General features: G+C 46.8%; 3 protein-coding genes across 6 annotated transcripts; 1 reads left to right on the forward strand and 2 right to left on the reverse strand.

The window, feature by feature from the left end:
• Positions 1-3,177: 3,177 nt before the first annotated feature.
• LOC117840560 (suppressor of disruption of TFIIS) lies at positions 3,178-6,339 on the reverse strand. Its single transcript, XM_034721078.2, has 7 exons — positions 6,162-6,339; positions 5,860-6,023; positions 5,670-5,707; positions 5,445-5,532; positions 5,111-5,344; positions 4,567-4,632; positions 3,178-3,552 (listed from the first exon to the last, which is right to left on the reverse strand). The coding sequence occupies exons 1-7, from the start codon at positions 6,196-6,198 to the stop codon at positions 3,355-3,357; spliced, it is 825 nt and encodes a 274-aa protein (XP_034576969.1). The 5' UTR covers positions 6,199-6,339; the 3' UTR covers positions 3,178-3,354.
• Positions 6,340-8,780: 2,441 nt separating this feature from the next.
• Positions 8,781-11,823, forward strand: LOC117836125 (uncharacterized). 4 transcript variants are annotated; one of them, XM_034715502.2, is made up of 3 exons: positions 8,781-10,178; positions 10,793-10,896; positions 11,287-11,492. In XM_034715502.2, the coding sequence occupies exons 1-3, from the start codon at positions 9,105-9,107 to the stop codon at positions 11,339-11,341; spliced, it is 1,233 nt and encodes a 410-aa protein (XP_034571393.1). In that variant the 5' UTR covers positions 8,781-9,104; the 3' UTR covers positions 11,342-11,492. The 4 variants fall into 4 exon arrangements, 3 of the variants coding, with proteins under 3 accessions (XP_034571393.1, XP_034571391.1, XP_034571392.1); XR_004636020.2 differs by having other exon boundaries at positions 8,783-10,178; positions 10,793-11,170; positions 11,287-11,419; XM_034715500.2 differs by having other exon boundaries at positions 8,801-10,178; positions 10,793-10,855; positions 11,287-11,823.
• Positions 11,824-12,272: 449 nt separating this feature from the next.
• Positions 12,273-21,306, reverse strand: LOC117838399 (uncharacterized). Its single transcript, XM_034718413.2, has 19 exons — positions 19,746-21,306; positions 18,152-18,256; positions 17,969-18,034; positions 17,723-17,887; positions 17,510-17,584; positions 17,279-17,427; positions 16,801-16,936; positions 16,643-16,712; positions 16,439-16,566; positions 16,284-16,340; positions 15,474-15,659; positions 15,128-15,220; positions 14,842-14,927; positions 14,676-14,742; positions 14,505-14,571; positions 14,285-14,421; positions 13,888-13,979; positions 13,716-13,782; positions 12,273-12,808 (listed from the first exon to the last, which is right to left on the reverse strand). The coding sequence occupies exons 1-19, from the start codon at positions 21,156-21,158 to the stop codon at positions 12,644-12,646; spliced, it is 3,324 nt and encodes a 1,107-aa protein (XP_034574304.1). The 5' UTR covers positions 21,159-21,306; the 3' UTR covers positions 12,273-12,643.
• Positions 21,307-23,190: the final 1,884 nt, after the last annotated feature.

Genomic DNA, 23,190 nt, shown 5'->3' on the forward strand with positions numbered 1-23,190 from the left:
CCCCTATCTAATATTGATCAAGTTCTTTATCTAATACAAAGCTCTATGTCCATTTTTCACTTAATACAATACAGATCGACTGGCAATGGATGTAACACCTCCGCTCCGTCAATACCGGAGAACAGAAGAACCTCGAGTCCATAAACTCTGGCTGAACTTCACAAAAAAATCTTGAAATAGTTTTCCACACAACTTTTGGAGCCAGATTTTCATAATAGAAGTATGATGGACAATAGCCGGTTCAGGTTGAGATTTGTTCACTGACCTTAACCCATCAGTTTTTGGTAGGTTTTGGATTGCCAAAATGGGCCATGTTGAGTGAATAGGTCATTTTGACTGGACAGGCTATTGGACCACCATACTTCTATTATGAAAATGTGGCACTTGCTCTAAAAGATATTTGAACAATTATTTCAATATTCCTTTATGATATTAATTTAGCCAGAGTAGGTGGACTCGTAGATCTTATGTTGTACCATTTTTTTAGGATTCGTGTATCTTTTTGTCTCCCAAATTAACGGTCGTGATATGGACGATCCTAAGTTCTAAATATCTCATTTATGTAAGACTTAGTATGTATATATAATGAATTTTTATCTCTACTATTTTATATATATAATTTACTCTAGTTAATACTCTACGTATGTCATGAGAATTAGAGTGAGGATAATGGAGAGTCTTTTAGAATGAGTTTTAGAATGAGTGAAAGGAAACTTTGGAAAATAAAAAACAGTGCGCGTGGGAAAGGAAGCTTAGGAAAATAAAAGAAAGTGTGCGCCAGTTTACCAATTTTAGTACCGGTTGGTAGCTCTACCGGGTACTAAATGGAGCAATTTTAGTACCAGGCAGGTCTTCCAACCGGTACTAAATTTTCACACCTACATATACTTCATCTTCTCCAAACACTTAGCAGTTCCCGACTCCGTCGCCCACGTCCCCGACCGCCGCCATCGCCCCGTCACCACCCGCAGGCCGGCTCCGTCGCCCCGTCCCCATCGCTGTCGCCCCATCCCAGACCGCCGCCACCCCATCCCAGGCTCCGTTGCCCTGTCCCCGACCGTCACCGTCACCGCTCGCAGGCTGTCACCGTCACCTCCCCCGCGGGCCGTCGTCGCACCTCCCCCTCCTTCGCCTCCCCTGCTCGCCACCACGCCTGCCCCGCGCGCCCTTCTCTATTAGTCTTTTTTCAATAATTTTTTGATGCATTAAAATGATTTTTCTACACGTATTGGATTAAAATGGCTATGATTTTGCTTGAATTGGATATCAATTTGTATCGGATGCTCAAGTAATTATATTTTGTGGCATAAGGCTATATTTATTTCAATGCATATGATGTGCGTATATGATAATGTATTATTGGTGGCAAAGTTAACTAGTTAAGAAAAATGGTGGCAAATTATCTTATCACAAATTTATTTGGACAATTTAGGCTAATTATGGCAAGTGGAAGTTCTTCTCGTCGTGGTGGTGGCGGCCGTGGACACTACATTTCAAGGAACCAGTGTTGGTTCGTCCTTCACGAATTTACTTCACTAATCACGTCATTGACTTGCCAAAAGCCGATCGAAATAAAGAAGCAATTCCCAACATAGTAATATTCTTTCCTTCTTGTAATCTATTTTTTACTACATGTGAATAATTTCTAAATTTACTTACATACAATGTAGCTTATCAATAATATTAGATGGATGAAAGATGTTGTCAAAGCTCTAGGTGGTACTTCTCCTTTAGTGCAATCCGAGATGGTTCACGGAATTTTAAAAGAGTAAAAATCTTTTTTCAAGTACCTGTTCGAGAAACACGGGCCAACTGGATGATAGCCCATTTCGATGGTTTTAATTGTCGCATGGGGTCATTTAGCACAAGTAAGCTAACTTTTGAAAGGACTGTCGTGGAGTCCTGCCTACAACTTATGTATTGAAAGGATGTTTGTACACAACTAAAGAACCATCATGCTGACAAAATAAACTGATCCCGATGAAGCCTTACACCAAAATCCTTCATTGTGCTGATAGGTAATCAACATGTGTTCTTATGTCAGGCTCAGGAAATACGTTGAGGCCTTGAGGTTAAGGGCACTGGAATTGACAATGATCGTTGTATCGATCGCTTATGCATCAAGGGCACTGGAATTGACAATGATCGTTGTATCGATCGCTTATGCATAGACATGCATCACTACATACCTATCTTGGTTTAATTCAGAAATTATTTTCTTCTAATAAATACTTTTTAAATAGTTGTACTCATTCTCACACTATTATTATTTTGTGAGATACATCATTTATTACAATATAAATAATTTATAGTCTATAGGAACGCACGGGCACGAAGATCGTGTAAAAGAAAATTAGGACCATCCTTGATCCTCATGCTATCCGCCTATCCCCTACACGCACGCCTCTTCCGCCTCAGCGTTCAGGCCGGACACACTAGTCCACTACAGTCCAACACGATGTCCACTGGCAACATTACTGAGGCCCCGTTTGGTTCATCCTGCTTATTTTTAGCACCCGTCACATCGAATATTTAGATACTAATTAGGAGTATTAAACGTAGACTATTTACAAAACCCATTACATAAGTGGAGGCTAAACGGCGAGACGAATCTATTAAGCCTAATTAGTCCATGATTTGATAATGTGTTGCTACAGTAAACATTTGCTAATGATGAATTAATTAGGTTTAATAGATTCGTCTCGCCATTTAGCCTCCATCTGTGTAATGGGTTTTGTAAATAGTCTACATTAATACTCCTAATTAGTATGTAAATATTCGATGTGACGGGTGTTAAAAATAAGCAGGGTGAACCAAACACCCTGATTGTACCAGCAGGCTCTGAACAGAAACCCTATCCTGATGCGATCGCGCCGGACAAGAGCCGTGACTCATCCCCGCTGCCCCCTCTCCTGCTAGACGCGCTACCGGCCTCGATAAAGGCCACTTCGTCGCATCCCTCGTCTCGTCCCAAAGCTAGCTAGCTGCCTCAGCGCCGACGGTGACACGCCGACGCTGACGGCAAACGATGAGACCGGCGCCGCGGCGTGGTGTGTGGATAGCGACGACAGCGCGACGTGACGGGGACGACCGTCGACGATGGCGCGCCCGGCGGAGAATAAACTAATATGCCGATCGATGCCAGCCAGAGAATGGGATAGTTCTAGAACACGCCGGTGAGCTGATCAGAAATGCATTACTGTACACGCCTGTCAGCTAGCTAGGTACATGTATTCACACACGGACACACGCATCAGCAATCAGAATAATTTACACGATGATTGAGTGAGGGTGGGAGAGCTTTTATTAGTGGCATCATCGATCGTGCAGGATCATCAGGGGAACCCGATGGAGTTAGGCCTGGATGGACGTGGGCTGGATGATGGAGTCCAGGTCGGACCTCATGGGCGTCTTGTCGATGCCGTGGTCCGAGCGTTCGCTGATACCCTCGCCGCCGCCGGCGACGCCCCAGATCTCCGGGATGGCACGCCGGAGCGCGCCGATGCTCTCCAGGGCGTAGTCCGCCTCCTTGCTCCGCACCCTCTTGCCAACCTGATGGACAAAATTAAGTAATTGAATGATCAATTAATGCTGGTTTTCAGAGAGGAATTGAGAATTTTGCAACAATATGTTGGCGCTCATATGCAAGCCACGGTTAGCTACAATCTGAAATGCCTAATTGAGAAAAAAAAATAGGCCCCAGTTCATTGGGTCTGTGTGTACTGTATCAGCACACCGACCTGATCACCCAAAAGCCAGACAGTGTTGCGACTGGCGTGACGGGCCAACTGCAATTGACAGGTCACGTACGGCTACAACTGAAAACGCACCATGCCCTTGTTATTTCCTTCCCAAAACGAAGATATTTTTTCTTTCCTCTGCTCTGCGCGGATTTGTGGCGCAGAGAGAGACCGTTCCATCGGCACGTTGCTAGATGGGACAGCTCAATTCAACTTTTTCGGCTGATAATATTCAGAAATCAGAATATAAAAGAATTTCTTCAAAATGATTCAACATGGACATGGAAAAACGACCTGAGGGAACGAAAGCAAATTTGCCTTTGCATTTTTCTATCGCTACAAATCGAAGAAAAAAGATCTGGTTTATGCTGATCGTGTAATGACGCATGGGCATGATCCTATCACAGACACATCACCTTCCACCTACCCGTTGCCAGCCACAGACACTAACCAGAGCACTTAATCAGCTGGCTGGCTAGCAAGCGCGCATGATGGCATGAGCAAAAGCAATCAAGATTATCATGCATGTTATGCAATAATAATGCAAGGCCACTGATCACAGGACAACCCAATAGCGCTAGCCCGATCACAAGACAGCGGGCACCGGCGCCATCACCGTCGCCATCGGGTGGTGGTGGGTAGCAAGCCGCATACCGGCCACCTGATCCCGATCGATCGGCCAACTACCCACGTACTCATCCGACCTGGCGACGCCGGGCGACCCGCGTCGTTTAGCCGGGCGGGTGCGTCACGGATTGTGCTTGGACCGAGGTGGAAGAAGAAGAGGTGTGTTGGAGAGTGAGGTTGGTTGGTTACGTTTACGTACCAGGGCGGTGCGGAGGCCGAGCGCTTTCCCCGCGGCGATGTTCCTCTCGCTGTCGTCGAGGAAGAGCTGACAGAGCAACAAGGGTAGTTTTAGTGATCGCTGATAATGCAAAGCTAGTGCTGATAAGGGCCGGATTATTGGTTCTACTGATTATAATTTTTTAAGTAGTAGTACTATACAACCTATTAGGTCACTTTCCAGCAAGCATATGTGCTCTGTTTAATCGTATCCTCGTGTAGTGTCACTAAAGTAGAGGGTTCACAATAGACGACGGTGCCATCCAAGAGTGACCACTAGTTAACTACGATGGTTATGAAACGCATGTGGTTTAGAATATCTTAGCGTACATGAGTCCCTTGTCTTTGTTTAACCCTGAAGAACCTTGCAAAGTTTGTCTCGAACATAGCATACTATACGAGAACGACAGAAACTCTAATGTCGATTTCAACCAGCTGGTCCACTACAGAACTCAAAAAAAACTTGCGACAGGATTAGGATGTTGAAACGCGGAAGTGTTGAGCAACAGGCAGTTAGGAGTAGTTACCGTCCGGCGTGGGTTCGTGCCGGCGACGCGCAGGCCCGCCACGATGGCGTCCACCGACGGTTTGAGGACCACGACCGGGGGGTCACCGCCGGCGGCGCGCTCCTCCTCCCTCGCCTCACCGAAGAGGTGCGGGTTCATGGTCTCGAAGCACACCACGTCGTCGAAGACGGCCTCGTCGACGCCCAGCCGCTCCAGCGCCCGCTTCATGTGCGCGCGGTCCGAGTTCGTGAACAGCTGCCAAAAAAGCTCCAGCCGATCAGTTGCAATGAACGCACATGAATTTCACCTGAAAAGATGAGAAGAATCCGGGCGACCGATGGATCGACGCGCTCACCACTTTGCGCTGCGGGATGCTCTGCAGCGTCCGCGCCAGCTGCGGGTCGGCGGCGATCATGTCGTACGGCAGCCTGCCGTGCACGTAGCTGCAACGCCAAGCAGGATTCAATTCAGTTGGTTACTTGGTTTGGACGAAATGCAGTCAGCTAATGCGTGCTGATCGGCGGCAGGAATTATAAAATAAAGTTGTGGTGTGCGTGTTGCTTGCGTGCTCTCTGCTGACCTGTGGTACTCATCCGGGTGCACGTCGTAGCCGAGCGCCTGCCGAAATCGATGACGAAATCCAAAGACCAATCAGAAATTCAGAAAATACTACGAGAAGAAAAGGATGCTTTCTGCCACGACCACACGATCCAGGAAGGGGAATAATAATTCAGGTCTGTGGCGCGGTGTGCAAGGAAGGGAGAACGTACGATGAGCCCGGCGAGGGAGCTGCCGTGGGTGCGGAAGAGCTCGACGCGCATGGCGGCGGCGCGCTCGGCCGAGACGCCGAGCTTGGCCTGGAGGAACTCGTCGATGTTGCGCCTCAGGGCCGGGCCGAGGCCGGTGTCGCCCGGGTACAGCGTGTCGTCGAGGTCTGCAGCGGAGACCAACCAATCGGAGTAAGTATTAATCGGATGCCTACGGCTCGTCAAATGGTAGAGGCGTGTGATCGGAATCGGCGGCGGAGGCAGCAGCGTCTCGTCGCTCCTGAATTCGACACTACTATACTTACCTAGGAGGACGCAGTCGAAGGGGGAGTTCGCGGCCATGGCTGGAAAGCGAAGAGCTTTAGCAACAGGAGATGCCGAGACGGCGATGGAGCAGAACGGGAGCGAGCTGCGCGGTTATCTCTGGAGCTCGAGAAGATCAGTCGGGGAGCAGAGCAGAGCGGGAGAGAAGGGGGCGAGAGGCGGGTCGTTTAAATAGAGCTCCGGGCGTGGCAGGGGTGGGGCCGTGGGTGTGGATCACGAGGATGTGGTGCGGTAATCGAAATCGAAACGACCAACGTGCCTTCTTTTCTTTTGGGAACTCGGTTTGGTTGGGTTGGGTTCTTCCCTCGCTTTTCGCGGCTCGTGTTCCTTGCGGCGGTTTGCGCGTTCGCGGCGACACGGCGCGCGGCGAAGCCAGGGCGGGGTTCCACGGGCTTCATCTTCCCTGTTCCCTTAACGTGTTCCCATCCGTGTCTTCGAACACGTGGAGGTCATCAAATCTCTCCTCTCCAGGGGCCGGGCCCTCTTTTTTTTTTCCCGTCCAGCTCCACGTGGACATGCCACGAGAAAACAGCGCCGTCCGTCAGCCCCGTTCCTCCCATTTTTTCTCCTCCACTGCTGCTGGAAGCTGCTCGCTGGCATATGCTGTGAGGAGATCGATTTAGAGCGACGGCACAAAACTCGATTTGGATTGCGGCAAACTTCCATTCAGCGACAAGGAAGTCGATTTGGGCAGAAGCAACTTCTGCCCAAATCGACCTCAATCAATACTGGCTGCTTGGATTTCAATTTGCATGACCGGGATCTCGATTCCTGCTTCGGGATTTCGAATTGGGTGGTCGGGATCTCGATTCATGATGTAGGATCTCGATTTGGGTGGTGAGGAATTTTATTTTTGGTGTTTTCTCATTGGCTGGCTGCGTCGTCGAGTCAAGGTTGTCGTGGTGGGATATTGACCTGGTAGGCATTAATTCCTTTAAGGATCTCTTCTTTATAGTGTAGTACGACAGCAAGTCATTTTAGTCCGGTCAGCAAGTAGTCTTATGTTTGTGCTCTTTTTTCTTCAGGTACATGTACTTTTCTACCTCAGGTTGACACACTTCCAATCAGTTAGATTAGTTCATCGAAAAACTAAATTGGATTAATCATTTCTGTACAATTTGCACCTCAAAAGAAACTCAACTTGCTATGAGACATTTAGTCGAAGATCCAGCTTCATTACTATTTTGTGGACGAAGGGGAGATGCTAATTTGATAATTATTATAGAGCTTGGTTACAATACCTTGCTATGAGACATTCAGTCGAAGATCCAGCTCCGTTACTATTTTGTGGACGAAGGGGAGATGCTAATCTGATAATTATTATAGAGCTTGGTTACAATACTTTTAAAATACCAATGGTACTTGCAGGTACTTTTCTTTCTTATCCTTCTTAAAAAGCATTAAATAGATTTACCCATAATTAAAAGGGCATCGTAGTAATTTCTCACTATTTTTGTACTTGGTTCCACTAAATTGGTACTTCTTGGTACTTCTCTTTAGTTATTTCACGATACTTGTTTTATTTGCACTGTTCGATTTCGTCGGAAGCACGGCTCTCTTTTTTTTCGAGCACTCTAAAATTTCTCATTATTATTTTGATTTTAAATGTTCCCTCGCTAATGGAAGCAATATGTTGTAATTAGCACCATTTTTTCGGAATCGACTTCCTAACTGCTGCTAATGTTAGCGTGGGGATGGAACTGATGAGATGTCTCCATTTTCTCGATGCGGGCTTGTTGACGCCTTAACGGAAAAAAAAAAATAGGGCCAGCCCCTAGAGGGGAGCCAATAGATGGCTTCCACGTGTTGGGGGACACGGCTGGGACCATGGAAAGGGGACAAGCAAGCTGCGGCCGGGCTCCACGTACGCGGCTGTCTCCGTGAGAGCAAGTATAATGAGGGGCTGTAAGCTGGCTTAATGCTGACGTGGAGGAGAGAGAAGAGGTGAGAGAGGAGAAGCGGGCTATAAGCTTACAGCTGACTTGGGCACAGGAACCAAGAAACTTTGTGAGAATGACTTGTGGGCCATGTATTAATGGTGAAGAGCTAACCATTGTACGAGTGGGCTAGAAAAAGACTGAGAGAAACCTTACAGCCCGCTTGCTAACTGCGTTATTAAACTTGCTCTGATGGGTCGGTCTGGCTCTGCGCTCGGTTTCGCTGTGCCTGTCGGACACACCGCCGGTCGGATCGGTGGCTTAGGTCCTTGTTTACTTTACCCCCAACTCCCAACTTTAGCACTATGTAAAAAGAAGATTCCCCATCACATCAAACTTGCGGTACATGCATGGAGTACTAAATGTAGATGAAATTAAAAACTAATTGCACAGTTTTGTTGTACTTTGCGAGACGAATGTTTTGAGCCTAATTAGTCAATGTTTGGACAATAATTCACAAATACAAACGAAATGCTACAGTGTGCTACAGTGCCAGCACAGTAATTTGGCACCTCCCAATTTAGCCAACTAAACAAGGCCTAGATATTCTTCCTGCCTGTTCCCATCAGCCACTCCCACTAGCTGTCTAGCTTTATGGCTTTGTACGCTTTAAGGCAGGCGAGCTGTTGGGTCGTGTGAGTCACGGGCTCACGGCGGAAGTGTTGGTATGCACGGGACAAAGTGAAATCTCGCTCTCGGATTATATTCGAGAAACGTGGCCGGCATGGCGGTATCGGGCGCGAGTCGCCGGCGACCTTTTTCTATGCTGGCAAGTGGCAACACCTATCGTCGCGTCGCCGGAGTAGAACGGTAGCCGTGATCCAACGAGTGCGATTATTGTTGTGTTGTGTATTCCACGGGGGACCTGATGCTTTTCTGCTGCCATTAGCCAACGATCCATCGCGAGTTTACTGCTGCCCGTCCATCCAGGGATTTCCAGCTTCAGTTTCGGCCCACTTGAGTAAAGGTCAACGACACGCTGTACCCATGTGTATTCTGGGCCTCATTCTCGTCCTACAAAATTTGGTTGGCCCACCAGCCCAAATTCACCCAACTGATTGCCGAATGCCCCCCAATCCGGAATTCGGGGAGTTCGGACTCCAGAAGGTTCGCGCGAGAACTCGAGCTCTCCATTCTTCCTCAAGTTCCGGCACACCAAATCCACCACAGAGCCGAACCTTCCAGACCCCGCCAAGGCACCAATTCCTCCCCACCCCGGCCGCAGCTCTCCGACGATCCAGCCCCGGCCGAGATCGAGGCCCTAGCCTAACGACGCGACGCGCGGCGCCATCGCGAACTTCGCCACAGCAACCGCAGGAGCTGGCAATGGATGTCCTGAAGCGCGAGCTGCAGCGGAAGCGCCAGCTCCTGGACGCCGACTTCGGCGCCCGCAAGATCCTCCGGCGCGCCGAGATCGAGGCCCGCGAGCTCCAGCGCATCCGCGAGGCCGAGCGCCGGCGCCTCCTCCAAAAGCAGCTCCGGGATTCCCACCCGGCAGCCTCCTCGCCGCCCGGTACCTACTCTGGCTCCTCGCCCGCCTCCGCGGCAGCCGACGCGCCACCAGCGGAGAATGGTGCGAGTGGCCAGACGGAGTCGCTCCCGAGGGACGAGGTCATCCGACGCCTGCGCGTGCTGCGGCAGCCGGCCACGCTCTTCGGCGAGGACGATGCCGCGCGCCTCCGCCGTCTGAACGACGTGCTCGAGGACCCCACCGCGCTGGCCGACGTCGACGCGGACGAGATCGGGGAGGGGCAGACCAACGACTTCCTCCGCGACATCCAGGCGCTGCGGGTCAAGGCTGCGGCAGCGACGAAGCCCAAGGCCGGCGCGGAGGCCCAGCGGAGGGAGGGCGACGGCGAGGAGAGGGAGGTGCCGTTCGAGGAGCTCTGCGACGAGGATAAGATCGCCGCGTTCTTCAGGAGGCTGATGGGCGAGTGGAGCCAGGAGATGGACGAGATGCCCGAGGCGGAGCGGCGTACGGCCAAAGGGAAGGCCGCGGTGGCCACCTGCAAGCAGTGCGCGCGATACCTCGACCCGCTATTCAAGCAGTGCAAGAAGAAGGTATGGACCATGGATGTGCCTACTGGCTCGTGTTACTTACGGTATCCTGAATGACTGAATCGTCACACTGATTATTTGCTGGATGAATTTATAGCATTTCTAATTCCTTCTGAGTTCTGATATACTCTTGAAGTGAAATGCTTTGTACGTTTTGCGATACTTTTCACAGCGATGAATTCCAACTAATTTAGCGACAAAAGAAGTGTAGAAAGCGTGAATGATATCTTCCTGTGGCTAGTGGATTGCATATGATTCAGTGAAAGAAGAATGGCTCGTATTGTTGTTAAGACTGCGTGTCTATTTTAGCTTATGTTTAAGATGCTCTAATTTTTCATAAAAGGATGAAATGCACTCTAAAAGTTCCATAAGGTTTCTGACAAATATTTGTTTAAATCTGTATTCTTCCTTTATTCCCTCTATAGAATGAAGATTCACACAGCACTGACAATCGGTTTAAGGAATACGAAAACACGGAAGATAACAGATATGATATATAGTGTTCTTAACCTCATTGGTTTTGGTATTATTTATGTTCCTTCTCATGTGTTCAGAGAGTAAAAATCTCTGTAACACAGGAAGGGATATGTTGACAATTTACTTTTGCCCTTGAATAGGAGGGCGTCATCCTGAATCCACAAACACAACAATTGATGATCAGGTTGCAACTTGTGCTTTCAGTAAGCTTGCTAATTCGCTTACAATCTTCCCAACTTCCCAGGTTACTATCTCCCCGCCAAATAACAGCACAATCAAACCTTTCATGTGACATTATCTAGTTATTTCTGAGGATCTGTAATTATCGCAAGTTATTGTCACAGCCATATCACTGTATGCTTAGAATAATATGTTTGATTGGAGGATTGCCATATTCAGCATTAAGAAAAGGATACCTGTTTCCTAATGGGTATTATGATCCTAACCTGCCTGATCTGTTATCTGTTAGTATGTCAGATTTTGCCATTATAGGATACTTGTCTTCTCTGTAATAACAGGTAAAATTACAGTTAATGCGGATTCTAAATTCTAAGTGACTCTAGGGGTTCTTTGGTTCATATGTGCAAACAACCTGTATTACAATTCCCATTCATTATTTTGCCTCAAATTGCAGGCTCTCCCTCCTGACGTCCGACAGGCATTGTTGGAGGTGGTCAAGTGCTGCATGAGACGAGACTATTTGGCTGCAGTGGACAATTATATCAAGCTAGCAATCGGCAACTCGCCATGGCCAATTGGTGTGACCATGGTTGGTATTCATGAGCGATCGGCCCGCGAGAAGATCTACACGAACAGCGTGGCTCACATCATGAATGATGAGACAACCAGAAAGTACCTGCAGTCCGTGAAGAGACTCATAACATTCTGCCAGAGGAAGTACCCCACTGATCCATCAAGGTCAGTGGAGTTCAACAGCCTGGCAAATGGAAGTGATCTGCAGTCTCTCCTGGCGGAGCAGAACGCGAAGAATTCAGAAGAAACTCTTCAATTAGTGGCAGCTTCGTGATTCTTGTGTGATTCATTCGTGATTCGAGAACTGCTTAATTCTTATGAACATGAATTGCATACCTGATTGTTACAGGATTGTGGAAGCTACTGTAATTGGAATTCAGGTTTAAATACTAGTGTTGGACGTTGCTGGGTTCGACCATATTAATTTTTTCTCTGAATTTTCACGTTTTTTGTAGACATGTCTTGCTTGTTCGAGAAATCATTCCACACAAATATCAAAATAAACAGTTGACAAAGATCGTCATGCAGAAAAGATAAACGTCCCGGGTCCATACGTATCAAAACAAGGTAAGCTCGACCCAGTATCAACCATACTTTTACCAGAAAAAAATTGTAGTAATCACGAAACAGCGCAGGAAAATGAACAATCTGAATCAATGCCACAACAAAATAAATAAATCACTGAATCAGAAGCTACAGTTTAGGTTCAGGTGATGGGTTGCGCTCCATCACTGTAACTGCTCTTCAAAGGCTTTGCCCTGATAAAAGTAAGTCTACCAAACTGAAAGCACTGACAAATGTGACGTCCATCCCCCCCCCCCCCCCCCCCCCCCCCCCCCCCCCCACACACACACACACAGAAGGATATCAAGAAAAGGCTTGCTACACTACAAGGTGCACCAAGCTGATGGCTTAAGAAATATGGCATCAAAATCAACTATCAAAATTGTTTTTAATTTACAATTCTTTCAATCCACCTAAAATTACTAAATGAACGAGATATATTGCTTTACAACTTCATCGGTGATGTGGAGATAGCCCAGCCACACATCCACGTGCAGTTCTGCAACCAATATACACACCTGATGCAAGCTTTGCCCTTCATACAAAACCTAAGGGCCCATGTATGCTAAGCAAACCCCAGGAACCCTACCCTGGCTCCAAACATACATAAATAGAACACAAAAAGGTAACTGTGAAGACCATATGCTTTACACCATTGAGGTTATTCTGGTCTGCTATGACGACAGCACAGATTGTAGAGCAAGCTGCTGTTGTGGTTGCAAAGAAGACCATGTCGACGCTAATACTGAAGGAGGCAACGTTGTCTGAAGCTGCCTTAATAGATTAATCATCCTGCTGGCGGTCTGTTCTGTTGCTAGATCTTTCCCAGCACATAATATCTGCATTTTATATACAAGAGACCAGATTAAATAACTAGTGTTCTAAAGCCATTGAGATCTTGCTTGGCATATAATGGCCTTAGCATCTCCACAGAGCCTGAGAAGCTACAGCCATTTGAACTGGGGTGTTAGGGTGTGGTATTAGCACATTAGAATGGCAGCATCAGCTGAAACTAAATAAGACTTGAAAATCCTTTTTTTTAATTCCAGAGTTCCTTTAAGATGTTCGCATCATGATGTAAAAGCAGATAATATTCCATTCCATGGTCAAGTCACATTGTATACATTCATAGTTACCCTAATTTGAATTTTGAAAAAATTTGGACCTCATTCATAGATGGCCAACACAAAACTTTGTTCTGGAATGGAATGAGATAATGCTTTGGTGTAAAGTGGAAGGTAGCAAAATTCAAATAAAATACAACATAGCGTAAACACGAAAGCACCTACGCGTTCAGGTTTTCACCCAGAAGTTGAGTGGTTTAACTAGATATTCATTAGTTGGCAATGGAGTCAAATTGACCCATGAAAGTCAGTAAACAGATGCTTTAAGAGGTGATTTAATGTTTGTAAAATTTCCAATAGGCAAGTAAACATGCAATTTTAACATCTAGTTCCAAGAGTCACATGCTTGCACCATAATCCATCAGTAGTTCTGGACCACCCTGTATACAATTATTGATTATCAAGCACACTAAGAAAGGTCAGATTGTATGCTTTTATAATGTAACTGATCAGTTTGTCCTAAATGTCATATCAAATATGGAGGGAGTATGTACCAATCCTCTATGGTGCCTCTGCAACAGTGCATGAGTTGCAGTTTTTCTAGTATAGACTTTTGAATGCAAAATGAGGATATTACAAAGAAAACTAAAAAATCAAGAAACTAAGAAACAGCAAAAGGTACCTCTGCGAAAACAGACACAATCTTTGCAAGGTACTGATTATTATGACCCAAAAGCTCCCTCTCAGACCTGTTGATTACACAAAAGTAATAGCTGTTAAAAAACATAGCATAGAATAGAAATTTAGACCATAGTACATTAACTCTGCAGAAATAAATTGTGGTGATCACTTACTTCTCAAGCATTGCACACAGCTGTTCATGGACAAGCTTGGCCTCAATTAAATCATTTTTTATCGGCAGGCAACTTAACCAAGCAGGAATGACCTGTTCAGTGAACCAAGTTATGCATGATCACGAAATTTTATATGGTTCAGAAATTAATGATGCAGCAACAAACTATCAACAGTTATATGAATATGTCATTACTTTAACTTTTGCACCAAGAAACAAAATAATATGCTATAAGACAATAAGACTCAAATGGAGCGGGCTAGATGTAGATGCCATGACAATGCTGGGCAAACCATATGCCTCTCTTCAGAAAGATGAAAATAAGGAACTCTAAAGGATTGCTGGGTTCAGGTGAGTATCTTAAATAAAAACATATGACACATGAAAGCATAAGATACCTGAGATGCATCGATGCTATCACGATGGAATTGACATATCTTTCCAAGAGCAGATACAGCATTGTCATATGCCATCGCATTATCCAAATCCAGCGCATTAGGATGTTTGATTACATTGTATAATCTGGATAGGGCCTCTGTAGAAATAAACAAGCTCATTAACATCAGAAGACAAATGCAACTATAGACAAATCTAATTCATGACAAATTCAACACATACCCCCAGTGTGAGGCCTAAATGCAGAACCACCAAATTCAGCACAGATGCCAATTCCATAAACTGCAGCCTGGAAACAGAAAGTTGAAAATGGAAACACACTCTTAAGAAATGAAGGGCTGCTGTTAAGAAATTTAGCTGAACTGGGATGTACATCAAATAAGAAATACAAACCTGCCTAACATCTGGATTTTCACTTGTGCAGGCTTCTAATAGAGAAGGGAGATATGCATCATAATACCTGAGAATCAGATATCACATAAACATGTAAAATTATCACAACCCACAAATGATCTTTCTCTGTCATCAAATGCTCTGCATGGGATCATAAAACCTTTACCTAACTGCTGCTTCACGACAGTGTTCAGCGACATCATCAAAAATGCATATGGCAATCCTTCTTTCTTCTGATGTTTTATCCTTTCCCTAAATTAATGAAAAGTTAAGAATGTACATAGAATGTTTAGGTTTACCTATCATTTAACACACAGTTTCAGTTCCTGTGAATATGAGCTCCAGGGTAAGATTAGAGTTAAACCAACTTGTGATGTAGTGCTCGGTGCTGGTACTACCCTAACACCAGTAAAACACAGACTCCAAATCTAATAGTTCAACTTTTCACTTACCAACATAGGTGTTAAATACATGGAGAGTTCATCAAAGAATGGAAGAAAATATGTCTTGAATGTTTTGGCAAGAGTGCCTAGACAATCACCAACCTGCAGTAACAAAGGTAAAGTTTTTCAAGGTATTTCCAATAAAGTTCAGCAATAAGCACTAGTCCCCACACAATAAATAGGTTCCAAGTACAATACAATAATGCATCCACCTTTCATGTACATTTCTAATTAGCGTCTATGTATATATCTCAGTTTTAGTGCACACACATTTTTGTATCATCAGAAACATGAGTGGATCTGATATACTTTTGAGCACGACTCTTAGAAACTTTTGAGTATTTCAGTAGCTTACTTGGTCAAAAATCTCATCCTCCTGTTCATTTTCTTCTCTGAGTAGTTCCTCTTCTTCAGAATCAAAGTCTTCAGCCTTTGCTCTCTCTGTTCGTTCTATCCTCCTATTAGCGCTTGCAACTATAACTTCTTTTACTCCCTCCACTACAGATCTTACTTGATTTTCCTCAAGAAGTGTCCCAGATATCTGATCAAGTAAAATGGATAACAGATTATTGGAGTCACCAGCGCACAAGAAAAAATATAATACAAAGCTAAAAGGGGTTAGTTGATTACAAGAATTAATAAATATGTTTTCTGGTATAGACATAAAAAAACTATTGAGACTTTATCTGTAAAAAAGGTAAAGTAGGCAGTTGCACTGAAGGGTAACTGCCTAACTGGGTAGTGGGTAAGTGTCAGAAGAGCCGATTAGCATGGTAGTAGGACCATGTCAAATATGAGCTTCATCTCAAACCAAGCAAACTCAGGACTGAACTCACTCAAAATAAAAATGCTGAAAACCAGCAATAATTCAAACAAGTCAGCTTGAACAATCTTATTATTGCACTGTTTGAACCATGCCTGTGTATCTAGGTTTGCATGGTGGCATGTATGTATTCAAACAAGTGTACACAATTGTAGTCTGGTAAGGTGGATGAGACTAGTGCATAATAAAACCATGTCAGATGAACAGCCATGTTAACAAAAGAATGTGAAAACAAGAAAGAGCTAGCTGTGCTTGAGGTACGGATTTCGCTTCTAATTTCTCAAGAAATATGGTCATTTTTTCAGGGCAAATATCAAATAAACTATAATACGTATTACAAACCTGTATGGACTCATTCAATGATTCCAGTATGCTTGCACAAATTTGTGGCTCAGGTTCCTGTGTAGAATTCCAATCACATGCTTAAATCAAATAATGTTAAAGCAACATAACAAAGATCAAGAAGAAGTAATGACTTTTAAGCATGCTGCCCTTACTTTGTGCATGACCTCTACAAGGGCTGGAACTATGTAATCAGATAGTTGCTTAAGATAAGATTTATCACGACCTTGAGCTTGACCTTTTTCTATAGCCAATTTTGCTGAACGTAAAAGCTCTGGCATTGCTGCAAAGATCATATAATGTATACTATTAAATAGCATGCGAAAAACGCAAATACATTAAAAGTGCTCATCACATACCTGAAACAGCTGCCTTCCTAACTTCTTCATGGAAATAGAACTTGAGGAGAGGTACAAGTGTAGTTGTAACCTGTACAAATCCAGATATAGTTGTAGCGCCTCTTTCAAGAAAATAGAACCCAAAGAGAAAGGGGAAGGGGTTGAAATAGTAATATGACCTGATCAATCCATGGGAAAAAACCTTCCTTGAGCTCATCAGCGTAGCAGCACAGCATATTACATGCTGTAGCTTTCTCCTCCAGTAGACTAGTCCGGATGCCAATTCTCTTATCACCCAGTGTAATAGTCTCAACACTGCACTAGGGCAGGTTGTAAGTAAGTTCACATTCCAGCACAATCAGATAGATAAAAGCATAAGACCTAGAAAACCTTCTATACCAAACCATTAATATAAATAGTTTTTTATTAGCTTGCTGGTTAGATGGATGTGATGACCGAAAAATTCGAATTCAATACAGGATAACAAACAAGCATTGATGACATGGCCAAAATTCTTAAGATATGCCAATAATCACGCACATCAGAATCACCATTTTCATCATATGGATCTGACCGACATATGAAATTTATCCAGGATAACAAAACATAACAAAAATCCCACGGTATCAAAAATAAGAAAGAAAAAACTAAACGTACCCCTCATCATCAGATTCACCATCTTCTGGTCCAGCAGAGGTGACACTCACATCTGGTTTGAGCTGAGCAGACTGGAGCAGAGGCGGCATAACAACACTCATGTATGGTAAGAAATCCTGACCAAGGCATTTACACAGTCTTGCCCATGCCTACAGAGGCGATTAGAAAAATCAATGTGAAACAGATTTGAATTGGCAAAGATTGAGAATAAGGTTTCAAGCTCTAACATACTTGCAGCATGTAACTTGTTATAGGGTCATCAGCCTCCATCTGAGATCCTTGCAGAGTCATGAGAACTTCCATCACCTAACACAAAAATAAATGAATTAACAACATGAGTCATAACATTCCTACAATCTAATTTATTTATTTTATTCAAAACAAAGGCCAAAGAATAATAATGTTTGAAATGCCTTTCCAGAAGGACAACGAGCGAACCCCTACCTGTTTAGCATCGTCCTTAAACTTCTGTTTCCCAACTGCCATACCAACTAAACTGATGCATTCCATAGATTTGGCACGCAACATTCTGTTGGATTTATCAGTTGCATTCATAAGAATAGCCTTGAGGTATGGCATTACTGCATCATAATATTTTTGGAAGTGTTCCTGAATTGATGAAATAAAAAAATTTGTTAGAAAGAATGCTGACCAGAGGGCTTGAAGCCTTGAACAGTAATTCAGATATACCTGAGAAGAATCTGCTGCTGATGCTAAAGCAGTTAGAGCAGCCTCTTGCACCATTTGGTTTCCAGTCTACATAAAAAAAACATATATATATAGAAGTTTTTACAATAATTGAATAGACATTATATTCATATCTGATGTCTATAGTATGTACAGCTAAGGTGAAAGACTAGCTGTGAGATCCACCTGAAGCAACAATAGAAGTTTCCCAACTATTCCATCCAGGTATGGTGTCAAAATATCCGGTCTACAGTTTTCACTGAAGTTTAGGATAGCTGATGCAGCATGTGCCTGAACTCATAGGAAAACAAAATAATTATTTGAGCATGCCTTGTTGGTCAGCTGATGTGCTTGATGAGGAGCAGATATGGCAAGTCAAATAACAAACAAAAGCATGTGGCAGGAGAATCAGATGCATGCAGGGCTTTGCGTGTCTGATACACATATGTCCACCAGCCTCAACCTCAAGCCCTCAACTCTACTATAAACCAATGCAGTCAACTATACCACTACATTCATCAGAGATTACTAACTTGAATAACTTGCAAGAATAGTTGAACTACAAACATAAAGCCAGAAAACCAGCAAAACTGAACTAAAATGGTACTAAAACTGCTGGAAATTGATTCAATTTGACAACAAAACGTAGTAACTATAACTATAGTGTTACAACAGGTGTTCCAGTGCAATCATCAGTTCTGAAGAGTTGAACCTTTTATGCATCTTAATTTGCACCTCATACATGATTATCCAAAGTAGCAGCAGCAACAATAGAAGTCAATGCTTTGAACATAGACAATATGTGCATGCATAGACAAATTTGCACCTCAAGCATCTCAAGTTATGGCACCAAAGTGGCAAGCATGCACAGAGCTCAGTTCTAAAATACACAAGGCACATGTTTTTCGTGGTTCATATGCAATCACTAGTTTGATTGTATTATGGATTAGTTGCAATTATAACTGCTCAGAGTACTGAGCACACCTTCTGATGATCCATTTATAATATTTTTCTAGTTTTTTAACCGGATATATCTAAGGCATGAGTTCTTTAGAAAATCAAAGAGGCACCTGAAGCAGGTCTTTCTCCTAGCCTCACAATCAATCTGGTAGACGTAATCATGAAAACATCTCCAAACTTGAGTAAATTACACATGTCATGCGTGACACAAAACATTCAGCAAGCACTATGCATAAACATCTTAGCAACAAAGTGCAACGCTGAAGGTATAGAAAATTAATTGAAGAACAAAATGGCCAAAATGTAACAACTGTTGTGATGCTGGCTCCAAAAACAAATTAAGAATGGTGAATCCTGTTTATATGTTTCAGACCTAAAACATTATGTTATGTCTTATCAATATTGAATAGACTCAAAGAAAAGGCCAAAGTATGGCCAACCTCAAGGCTTCTACATAGCACACACAAACTAGTAAAAGGATACTATGATGCAGCTAATACACTAAATACAACAATGAAACCCTAACCACTCTCTAATCATCTAATGTGCATTAGTGCATTACCATATCCAAAAACAGTCATTAGCTATCCCTTACCCACTGCACTCAAAATTAACTTGGTTAACTACACTTCTGTGGATACTACATCACACACTAAGGCAGCAGTGTTTATAAACTAAAACCAAGTAATTAGCCATAGGCATTAAGCCCGTGGAGTACAGGATCATTACTGCTTTCAGAAACCAACACAGAAAAAAGGGTAGTAAAAGGAACAATTGCATGAAGCAAGTGAAATAAAAAAAGATACAGCAATTCACTTGCCTGTACGCGTGGGTTCTGGACATCATCCATTGCTGAAGCCAGTGCAGGTAGTACAACATGGTGCAACTGATTTTGTAACTCAGGTCCCAGATCCGTTGAAAGCTGCCCTACTGCATTAATCGCTGCCCACCTCACCCGAGGATGAGGATCCTGGAATGAATTCAGCACCATCCCAACCAACTGCTCCAGATTCTTAATCATCACCTTAGCAGAACCCTCTGCAATCTGCGCTATTGTCACCAGTGCTGCATGCCGCCTCTTCCAATCCTCAGAGGAGAAAAATGATGGAAGCAACTCAGCTGCAACGGGCAGAATCGTATTACCACCAACAGCAATTGCCAGCCGGTCCAGACACTCCTGTGCGAAGACATAGCTTCCGGTCTCTCCAGCATCTTCTTCCTCTGACACAGCGGCATGCCACGCCGGTTCATCCTGGACATCGAGCAGCATAGTCATAATCACTGCAAAGAGCCGCCCAACATACCGCGGCAGCTTCCGCATCATCCCGGGAGCACGCTCCCTTGCCTCAGCGAGGGTCACAACAAACTCGACGGCAAGGTGGCGGGTGCCATCCTCGAGTCCTGGGGCCTCGGCAATCTGCAGCATGGAGGCGACCACGTCCGGAAGCTGGCGGCGCAGGAACCGCGGCTCCGCGCCAGCGAGCTCAATCATCATCTCCAGAGCCTCCTGCGCGGAGCCCTCGTTCCCGCAGTTGAGCGACTCGGCGAGAGCGCGCATCATGGCCGGGAGGAGGTCCTGGAATTGGTCGCGGGCCCCGGCGGAGGGAAGGGACTGGATGAGGCTGATGGCCGCATTGAGCCCTGCGACGCGGACGTCGGCGGAGGAGGGATGGGACAGCGCGGCGAGGAGGAGCCCGTGGAGGTTGGGGAAGACGGCGGCGAGGTGAGAGGCCAGGCGGGCCAGAATGTTGAGCGCTGACTCCTGCAGCCCAGGAGGCGAGGACTGGGAGTCGATGGACTTGTACAGGAAGCTGAGCAGGTCGGGCCACGCGTTGGACGGCAGGAGGAAGGAGGCGAGCTCGGCGACGGCGTCGGAGAGCTTCCTGGAGACGGACCTGGGGAGCGCGGGCGCGGAGGCGGCGGAGAGGAGCAGCGCGCGGAGCGAGGACTGCGTGGCGGGCGCGAGCGCGGGGTAGACGAAGGCCTGGGACGACGGGGCGATGAGGCGGCGCAGCAGCACGGCGGCCATGGGCGCGGAGGGGTGCGCCGGGGAGAGCAGCAGGTGCGCGAGGCTCAGCGCCAGCGCGTCCGGGTGGGACCCGCGCAGCGCGTGGAACTGCTGCTCCGCCCGCGACCGCGCCTCGTTGGCCGGGGAGGTCAGGTCCGCCAGCAGCGCCGTCAGCGCCGCCGGGTCGGCGCCCAGCACCGCTGCCGCGTCCGCCTGCGGATCCATGGCCACGGGGCGGCGCGGGGGAGGCGCGAGTGGAGCGGACAGGGGGGGATTCGGGCGGCCGCGCGGGATTTTTTTGGTTTGGAGGATGGTTTTGCGAGGGGAGGCGGGGGAATTTTAGGAGGGCGGGCGGAAGTTAGCGCCGCGGTGAGGCGAGGGGAGGGAGGCGCGGGCGGAAGAGCGAGGGGTGGGGCGATGGAGTCGAGAGTCGAGACGGCCGGGCCGCGGACACTGGAGGGTGGTGCCGTGCTGGAAAACGGGGCCCAGGGGCCAGAGGCTTGGCGGGGGGGGGGGGGGGGGGGGGGGGGGGGGGGGGGGGGGGGGGGGGGTGGGGGAGGAGTTTGAGCTGGTCCATGAGAAGTGGGCCCCGGTTGATCCTCAAAATCAGAGCAGGGCAGGCCACAGCTCACTCTGCTAAAGCGCTATTCTGATTTTTTTTTAAGGTCAATCATATTCTGATTTAGTGGCTTCTCTTTTCTGGTTACCTTCGAAAGGTTGGGCGGTTGGCTACCTGGCTTAAAAAAATCTGTACGGAACTGTTCTTTTATGAATACTCCTGAATTGTCCACAATAAGCTCAAGGATTTCAGATTTAACAAAAAATAAGGCTCCGTTTGATTAAAAAAAATCTAAAGTGAAGGCAGGGGATCTGTAGATTCGTTATAATTTGTGTTGCAGGACTTTAGAACGTATGAATCACTTAATATTTGTGAAAAACGCGCAACAGGCTTGGCCGCTTGGAAACCTAATCCAACAAGAAGTCTGAAGCATCATGTAAGCAAATCCAATAGCCTAATCCAACAACCTCTTAAAAAATCTGGCAGCGATCTTAGTAATCTTTTGATGCGGAACCCGCAGATTTGATGGCGCATCAGAAACCATCAAGCCAGCCGTCACTCATCGGGTCGAGACAACTGCCGGCCCGGCTGGCGCCTGGCTCGCCGCCGCTCCCAACAACGATCGCGCGCTCGATCCCATCCCGGGTCATCGTCTGGCTGCAAAGGCGCACGTCCGTATAGGCATGAAGATCGCAGAGGCGACATCGCAAGAGTTTCTGCTGCGAGGGCGCGCGGAAAAGGCAAGCCAAAAGCAGCTGTAGCGCGGGGGGGGGGGGGGGGGGGGGGGGGGGGGGGGGGGGGGGGTGCGCATGATGGATGGAGGCATGAAGTAGGCGCCGCCGCGCACCCCGGAGCTGCACGGGATGGAAGCGGCCGTGCAGCGGGCACGACATCTGGTCGGCCCGGTCCTCGCGCTTCATTTACTCGTGCCTGCACGCGTTCCAGCTGCTTTGATGTCTTGATGAAAAGCGGCGGCCTGAGTACGTATCCGCACCGCGCAATGCAACGTGCCGCGTACGGCGTACCCCATGACACCGTGACGCCGCAGCCGTTTCTGCTCGGGGGCCGTTCGGCGGCGGGAGGGGACTCGCGAGTCCCAACACCGATGGCACGGGCACCGGGATCGGCATCGCGAAAACGATGGCGCGGCGCGCAGGATCCCATCGGCTCCGCCCGGCTGCGAACGCGCGCGCCGCAGGACGGCGGGACGCCGGGAGTGCCCGTGAAGATGGACGCGTCCAGCGTCCAGATCGATCACCTGCGTCAGTTTCTTCCAGCTTGGAGCACAGTGCACGGGGTGGAGTTTGATCGGCGCGGGAGTCCGGGACGTGCACAGGAACACCCGACGTTACAGCGAGCGCCGAAGGCAAAGCAAACCGTGAGCTTCATCGCCTCCTAGCGCTGGCAGGTACAGCTCTTTCTGTGACGCCTTGGGAGCGTCTAACCATTGGCCACACGGTATCAGACTACCAGCGCTGTGTCATTCTAACAAACAGGTAACGTCATGGATCGTGCAGCTGCCAAGTTGGCCGTGCTCTGTGCATAGCTGGACAGGAGGAAGCAAGAGGTCCCCCGTCCCTTCCCGCAGGCCGCGCCACCCAGGCGTCGCAGCAGTGCCTCCTCGTACGGGGTGGGACGGCAGCGCGGCTCAGGGGCACGTCTCGGTGGCATCATCGTATATGCAGCGGCCGCGACAAC

Source organism: Setaria viridis, chromosome 9 (genome assembly GCF_005286985.2).
Source record: "Setaria viridis chromosome 9, Setaria_viridis_v4.0, whole genome shotgun sequence".
Classification (NCBI taxonomy): Eukaryota; Viridiplantae; Streptophyta; class Magnoliopsida; order Poales; family Poaceae; genus Setaria; species Setaria viridis.

Bases quoted from the DNA above. Each gene is read 5' to 3' on its own strand.
- LOC117836125 (XM_034715500.2), top strand. From the start codon at position 9,105: ATGTGTATTCTGGGCCTCATTCTCGTCCTACAAAATTTGGTTGGCCCA. The intron at 10,179-10,792 runs GTATGGACCATG...GCCCTTGAATAG, and splicing joins TCAAGCAGTGCAAGAAGAAG to GAGGGCGTCATCCTGAATCC. The intron at 10,856-11,286 runs GTAAGCTTGCTA...CTCAAATTGCAG, and splicing joins GGTTGCAACTTGTGCTTTCA to GCTCTCCCTCCTGACGTCCG.
- LOC117840560 (XM_034721078.2), bottom strand. From the start codon at position 6,198: ATGGCCGCGAACTCCCCCTTCGACTGCGTCCTCCTAG. The intron at 5,345-5,444 runs GTGAGCGCGTCG...CTTTTTTGGCAG, and splicing joins GCATCCCGCAGCGCAAAGTG to CTGTTCACGAACTCGGACCG. The intron at 4,633-5,110 runs GTAACTACTCCT...TTGCTCTGTCAG, and splicing joins GCACGAACCCACGCCGGACG to CTCTTCCTCGACGACAGCGA.
- LOC117838399 (XM_034718413.2), bottom strand. From the start codon at position 21,158: ATGGATCCGCAGGCGGACGCGGCAGCGGTGCTGGGCGCCGACCCGGCG. The intron at 14,572-14,675 runs GTTTGTATTTCT...TTCTGTTTCCAG, and splicing joins AAAATCCAGATGTTAGGCAG to GCTGCAGTTTATGGAATTGG. The intron at 12,809-13,715 runs GTACCTTTTGCT...TATAAAATGCAG, and splicing joins TTGTGTCTGTTTTCGCAGAG to ATATTATGTGCTGGGAAAGA.